The sequence below is a fragment of the Theropithecus gelada genome, chromosome 11, assembly GCF_003255815.1.
Source record: "Theropithecus gelada isolate Dixy chromosome 11, Tgel_1.0, whole genome shotgun sequence".
NCBI lineage: Eukaryota > Metazoa > Chordata > Mammalia > Primates > Cercopithecidae > Theropithecus > Theropithecus gelada.
This window is the reverse complement of record NC_037679.1, coordinates 93,933,815-93,940,366: the sequence shown is the minus strand read 5'-3', so window position 1 is coordinate 93,940,366 and position 6,552 is coordinate 93,933,815. Positions and strand designations below refer to the sequence as shown.

General features: G+C 37.6%; 1 protein-coding gene across 3 annotated transcripts; it reads right to left on the bottom strand.

Annotated features, from left to right (window-relative positions):
- Positions 1 to 1,987: 1,987 nt before the first annotated feature.
- Positions 1,988 to 5,603, bottom strand: PRR4 (proline rich 4). Of its 3 annotated transcripts, XM_025401650.1 has the most exons (5): positions 5,507 to 5,598; positions 4,504 to 4,539; positions 3,378 to 3,509; positions 3,184 to 3,314; positions 1,988 to 2,089 (listed from the first exon to the last, which is right to left on the bottom strand). In XM_025401650.1, exons 1-4 carry the CDS (start codon positions 5,568 to 5,570, stop codon positions 3,205 to 3,207), a joined length of 342 nt encoding a protein of 113 aa, XP_025257435.1. In that variant the 5' UTR covers positions 5,571 to 5,598; the 3' UTR covers positions 1,988 to 2,089; positions 3,184 to 3,204. The 3 variants fall into 3 exon arrangements, with proteins under 3 accessions (XP_025257435.1, XP_025257434.1, XP_025257436.1); XM_025401649.1 differs by having other exon boundaries at positions 3,184 to 3,509; positions 5,507 to 5,603; XM_025401651.1 differs by lacking the exon at positions 3,378 to 3,509 and having other exon boundaries at positions 3,184 to 3,277; positions 5,507 to 5,603.
- Between the last annotated feature and the right edge of the window lie 949 nt (positions 5,604 to 6,552).

The following is a 6,552-nucleotide window of genomic DNA, read 5'->3' as shown; positions in this document are numbered from 1 at the left end:
CAGAATCGTTGGAATTGAAATGAAGGAGACTTCGTTTTTATTCATGTTAACCAGCCTCCTGATGATATGCAACAGTGCATTTGTTCATCAATATACCTTTTGCACGACCTTTCTGCTTCTTTTTTGAATGGTTCTAATGCTAAAGAAAGTAAATGTTTATCAAATAATCTATCTTTTAGATAATTCATTATTATAAGTTAATTCATTATTAGAAAGATAATTTATTACTAGAAGATAATTCATTATTAGAAAGAACAAAACGAGCCTTTTCTAACAAAAGAATAAATAAACAAATGTATTGAACTTTTGTTGTATATCATGTAGGGTAATTTTATATACATGTTGCATTTTACAAGAATTAAATCATGTAATTTTGTATACATCATGTAGGGTAATTTTATATACATTTTATATACATTAAGCATTTAATTCTTGTACAGAGCCCTCTGCCTTAGCCAATTCAAGCTGCTATTAACAAAATATCTTACCTTGGATAATTTATAAATAATACAAATGTATTTCTCATAGCTCTGGATTCTGGAAAGTTGAAGACTGAGATGGTACCAGATTCGGGGTTGAGTGAGAGCCCATTCCAAACAGACAATTTCTCCTGGTTTCTCTCTCATGAGGCAGAAGTGTGAAAGAAGGATGAACATTGAGTCCTTACATGTCAAAAGAGATGGAACAGCTCAGCAGCCTTTGGGAGCCTCTTTTCGTAGGGAAATTGATCCCATTCATGAAAGTAGAGTCCACATGACTTAGTCACTTCCCCCAAAGACTCCATCTCTTAATACTATTGCATAGGGAATTAAGTTTCAACATAGGGAATTAAGTTTCAACATAAATTTATTTTGTAGAGACATAAACATTCAAACTAGAGCATTCTGTCCCTGGTCATTCCCCCAAATATATGGTCTTCTCACATACTAAATACATTTATTTCATCTCCAAAATCCCCAAAGTCTTAACTTATTCCAGCATCCACTTTAAAATCTAAATCCAAAGTCTCATCTAAATATCATCAAAATCAGATATGGTGTGGCCAGTTTTCTAATACTGAACCATCTTTAACGTCCTCATCCTGTTTCAACATGGTTTATTATTCTTTTAGCATACTGTTCATTTGTTTATGTACTGTTGAATAGTTTCCCTAGCAGAGTATCCTTGTTGTCCTATATATGTTGTTTAATGAAACTCACAATAAATTCAGAAACTTGTTTCCTGTACCTAAAACATTTAAATAAGAATTATGTGCTTTTAATGATAAAATTTAGATATTAAAATTTCCTGTATTCAATGACATTGGAAGTGATAATGGGAGGTGTTTGGAGATAGTTACCTATCAAATTCTTTTGCTTCTTAGGGTTATTTTCTATCCAACTTTCCCTCAGCATCTTGAGTTAAATTTGGCAGTCTATGTTATCTGACAATAATACTGATATTGCTGGAATTTTCACAACAAGAACAGAGTTTTACTCAAATTTCTTGCCCTTTAAAATACATTATGCTGCACCTTTTACAAAATCCACTTAAGTTTTTATAAAGAATGGTGAAGGACTTAGGGAGGAAGAGAAATGAGCAATGAGAAAAGAGGAGAAAAGAGAATAGTGAGTTTTATGGACAAGAGATCTAGAACTACATTTATGCCCCTAGAAACCAGGATTAATAGTTGTGGAAATTTTAAGAATTCCCCAGCACCTGCAACTCCCTCTCGTTTGTTATATATTCCTTGTTTTCCTAAAGTTACAAGAATATCAATGAAAGATGTGAAAATAATTTTAAGAATTTGCATTTGTGCTATGCAATCTAGGACAGAAGAGGAGCAATGAAACTCTTTCCCTTTGGCAGCTAGCTTTATTAAGATAAAGGAGGAGGGAAGCCTGATGGAAGCATCAGTGAACAGGAGTCCCAGATATTCTTAGATTGTATTAATGGCCCTCAAATTCCAGACTCAGAAACACCCACAAAGAGAAGCAACAATCAGAAATTGCATGCTATTAGTATTTTATTGGTATACTGAAGAAAGAGTTATGACCACATTATTTCAATGTAATGGCTTTCTGAAGGAAGTTATCTTCTTATTTATTTTCTGAAACAAACAAACAAATAAGGAAATTTATACACAAGATACAACATAGCAAAATGTATCTAATTCCTTGATGATATTAGTAAAGTAAATTATTGCTTTCAAGATTAAGAAAACAGATTATTTTATGGTGTTTATGTTTTGGCTACTGTTCAAAACATTCAAGGTTATATTTATGAAAATGACTGCAACTTGAACCTACAGTAGTGAAAAACTAATACAGACCCACATCTCAATTAACAGTGGTTGATTGAAGAAATCATGGTACAGTCACACAAGAGAGTAGTATACAATTGTAACAACAAAATAAAAATGTACAAATAAATCACCAAGAAGATCTATATGTCTCTGTGAAATGACAAAGTTATCTAAGACATATATTATTTGAAATAAGCAAGTACAGATCTGCATTTAAAATAATATATCACTTGTGGGAAAAATAATGACATACGCTTATATACATATACATATTTCCAGGAGGATGTTCAAAAAATTAATGGTGGTGACATTTGGTGAGGGGTGTGGGTAAGTAGGATAAGGCATCACTTTAAGATTTAGCTTCATACCATTCTATTCAGTTAGATTTTTTTTTTCCTTGAGGATGTACTAATTTCAAAATAAGTATTTTAAAAATTAAATAAGATATAGAAGCATCAAGTTCAAGTATCATTTAGCAGGGACACTGGACCTGAGAGGCTGGTGTGAGGCAGAACTGAGCAAAGAGTGTTGTGGTGGAAACCAGAGAGAAACCTGAGATGGAGAGTCCTTGGGTCTGAGAGGGCAGACTCAAAGACGGGAGGCAGAGCACCAAAGGGAGAACACACCCCACTTCCTCATTACCAACTCATTTTAAGGAGACATCTCATCTTAAGAAAAAAGTTGGAGAGGTCAATATTTCATAAGATAAGAATTCTTTGAACTGCTTGTTAAAAATACAAGGACTTGCAACCTTATCCAAGAATACCTGAATACAAATCTTTAGAAATGGGGTTCAGGATTATGTAATTTCAACATATTTCCAATTGATTTGTGAACACAGTAAAGTTTGAGAACAGTAACAGTTTGGGCATTTAATGGAGAATGAACTGGAATCATACCTGTCGTTGAGTTCTAGATTACTACCAGCGTGGCTGGTCCTGGAGATGTCTTGGCGGTTTGTCCCCCTGGAAGAATGCTGGTACTTCCTCCAGCCTTACAGGAGGAAGTCGGGGTAGAGGGCGGTGAAGGTCTGTTCGTTGGGGTCGTCGTCGTTGATTTTGAAAAGGAAGTGGGAGAGGATAGCGGTGATGGCCTCCTGGTTGTGGTGGTCTCTGCTGAGGACCATCGTCTTGGTTACAGCTATCACCAGGGAGTCTGGGTAGGAGTCCTTCAGGAGGGGGTCTCTGGGGTCCCTGATCTGGGCTCTGACTTGAGTCCTCTACATCTGTGTAAGTAATTAATGGACAGGAATGCATGAGCTCAGTGAAGAAAAGCTCTCCTCTCTTTATACTTCTCTCACCTTATCACATAGCCCTGTTCTCCCCAAACCTGCCGCTTGACTGTCATCTTCCTTTGTGCCCACTGTTTTTTTTTTCCCTTTTTATGCAGCTGTCCTCTTAATCCATGTAAGAGTGATATGGAAAGTCTCATTTATTTGCTCCTGTGACAAGTATGTTTCCATAAATTTTGAAAAGAGGGGTTCTTGCATATCTTAGAGTTGCCAGAGGGTATCTCCAAGGACAGAAAAAAAAGCAAAAATATTATAGCTTTCAGTTATGTTGCTGGTTATTTTTTTTGGTTGCTGTAATAACTTACAAACTGTGACTCCATCTCTCGGCACCTAAGCCCTATGCAGAAACTAGAGCTGATTTCCCAGGCTCCTGGAACCAAGCAGAGAAATACTAAGAGACAGAAGAGAAAGACAATGTGAAAGCTTGCACAGGATCACTAAACAGCTGTGGCAAGAATTTATCATCTGTAGTGACACAGCTGAGTGGGTCAACACAGAGAAAAGACATTCATGCACTGTTTTTTGTTTTGTTTTGTTTTGCCTTACTCCCTAAAGCCACATAACTGTGCAGGAGAACACTGGGGAAGAAAGAAGGAGTTAAGGATGGAGGAGTCAGAATGAGAACACTTCTCATTTGTCCATCATCTCTCAGCAGTCATTCTAGCCTGGGAAAAAAGCCTGCCCACTCCTAATGTCCTCAAAGCCAGGCATCTCTGTATTCAAGTTGGTGGCCTGGCTCATGGTCCCCAGAATCAAAGATGGGTAAGAATTGTCTGTATATTTAGGGGCACTAGTATTAATCAATACCTGACCCCTCTTACCACCTCCTCACAAAAAAAAAAAATGAGAAGAAGACACTGAAAAAACTTCAAAAAATTCTAGTGGAAAAAAAGAGAAAAGAAATGGATTGAGGATCATTGGGATTTACCTGGTGTGGTGGGAGTAAAGTCTTCAGAGATCACATCTAGGAAAAGAAGTACAGGATGAAGTAAACATTACCTCATAAATCTTTCAGGGCTCACAAGTGGTCTATAGGGAAAGGGGTCTTCTGGCCACACCCTGTGCATCCTAAGTTATCTTGTCAACCATCTTCTGTGAAGCTACTGGAAGGGGAGGAAGATGTTAGGGGAGGCAGGATTGTTACTACCACTGAGCATCAACCATGAACTCAACATAGAAGAGTCCCTTTTTGTCATCCTTAGGATCCCTCAAACCCTAATGCTAATTTAGGCAAACTGCTCTGGGTGTTTTCAAGTCATATTTTAGTTCTTCTACCTTATTCCTTCTCTAAATATTTTGATCATATTCACAAGCTTCCCCAAGAGGAGCAACCAGGAGTAAATATTTGGACACAATCATGTACATGTACTGCCAGCAACATATTGAAATTTTAAATGTGATTGGAAGAAAATGGGAATTTGGGGACCTGATATTTCTATACCACTATGTAGAAACACACAAATTTATCTTCCCGTCCTCTATGTCTGAAAGTACTCTGATGTTTGTTTATCTCTTTCATCAATGTTGCATCCCCTGTACAGCAAGGACACTATCATCACTGTCCACTGAGATTACTGTAGGATCTTCACAGCTGGACTTCCCTGGATCAGTCTTGCATTCTCCATTGCATCCTTCACAGCACAGCCAGGTCTTTCTAAAAATACAAATCTTACTTTGTCATGCCTCTAATTGAAATTCTCTATTTGGTTCCAAGTGTATATTAAATAAAGTATCAGGCCTTGGGATGGAATGAGGGCACAACAGATGTCATCCTTGGAATGAGAGCTCTGAGGCCTTATCCTTCTTCTCAACCTCCTTCCTTCCATCCTGCTCTTCCTCTGCAGTGGTGTGGGGTGAACCCCTGAGAGCCAGGAAGAGTCACAGCCCGTCATCCCACTCCCCATCTCCTTTTTAAAAAAATTTTTTTTTACCATTATCTGTGCTCTGAGCTGAGCTCAGAGCCAGCAGGACCACTGACAGCAGGACCAGCAGCATCTTGAAGGAGGCTCTGGAGTTGCTCCCAACTCTGTGCTGAGAGAAACATGGCAGCTCCCTTTATAAACATGAGCAGAACAATGGCACCTTTGAACTCCATACTGGGTGGACCTCACCACTTGAAAGATTAGGTTTTGCTTTCCTCTCATAAAGTTGAATGCATCTCTTATTACTTTTTGGGACTTTAGCCCAGCAGGATGTGGTGGTAGGATGTGGTTAGGTACAACCTGTGACTTCAGCATAGTTTCTGAAGGAACAGTATCCAAGCAATCAGCACAAATACTGCAGCTGAAGTTTGGTCATCATTTTATTTTCAATCGGGTTAGACAGTTATTTGGTCCTTCCCCTGCATTGGTTGTCTGTGTGCACATGAGCTCACATTTATATATGTGTGTCAGCAGTGATCCTATAGTCGGAAGTGAAAATGATTAATATCTCTAGCTATTTGTATGGCATAAATTCCATTTTTATGGCATATATACCTATGTGGATGATATGTAGCTTCATTTCATAATAATATAGAGATCATTTCTGTTTAATGTTGAGTTGTGTGAGGACAAAACACACTTGGGCACACATGGATGACAGATGGTTTACCCTCAGGCTACTCTGGCCCAAAGAGATTAAGATTCTCCTAATCTAGCACTAACCAGAGATACTTTATTGTTGTAGAACACACATATTAAAACATTCTATCTTTATTAATATCCTGGGGGTTAGTAAAGCAAAACTGGCCACAGAAAGCACCATTAGATTTCCGCACAGAATAGTGTGAATACACAGTTCCTTGAACAAGCCATGCTATTTTATGTCCCTAAGACTTCTTCCATGGTCTTTCTCTTTTCTAGAATGTTCTGTAAGATTCAGTTTAGATCTTACTTCTTGTACTAAATATTTTAATCACGCTGACTGATTATTGAGTGGACACAATAATACAATCTAATTAGATAGTATCATAGTCTGTTGAAAGCCTCAAGTATTG

Excerpts from the sequence above, each read along its gene's own strand:
- PRR4 (XM_025401649.1), bottom strand. The coding sequence starts at position 5,570 with ATGCTGCTGGTCCTGCTGTCAGTGGTCCTGCTGGCTCTGAGCTCAGCT. Across the intron at positions 4,540-5,506 it reads AGCTCAGAGCACAGATAATG|ATGTGATCTCTGAAGACTTT; the intron begins GTAAAAAAAAAT and ends TTCTTTTCCTAG. Across the intron at positions 3,510-4,503 it reads CTTTACTCCCACCACACCAG|ATGTAGAGGACTCAAGTCAG; the intron begins GTAAATCCCAAT and ends TTACTTACACAG.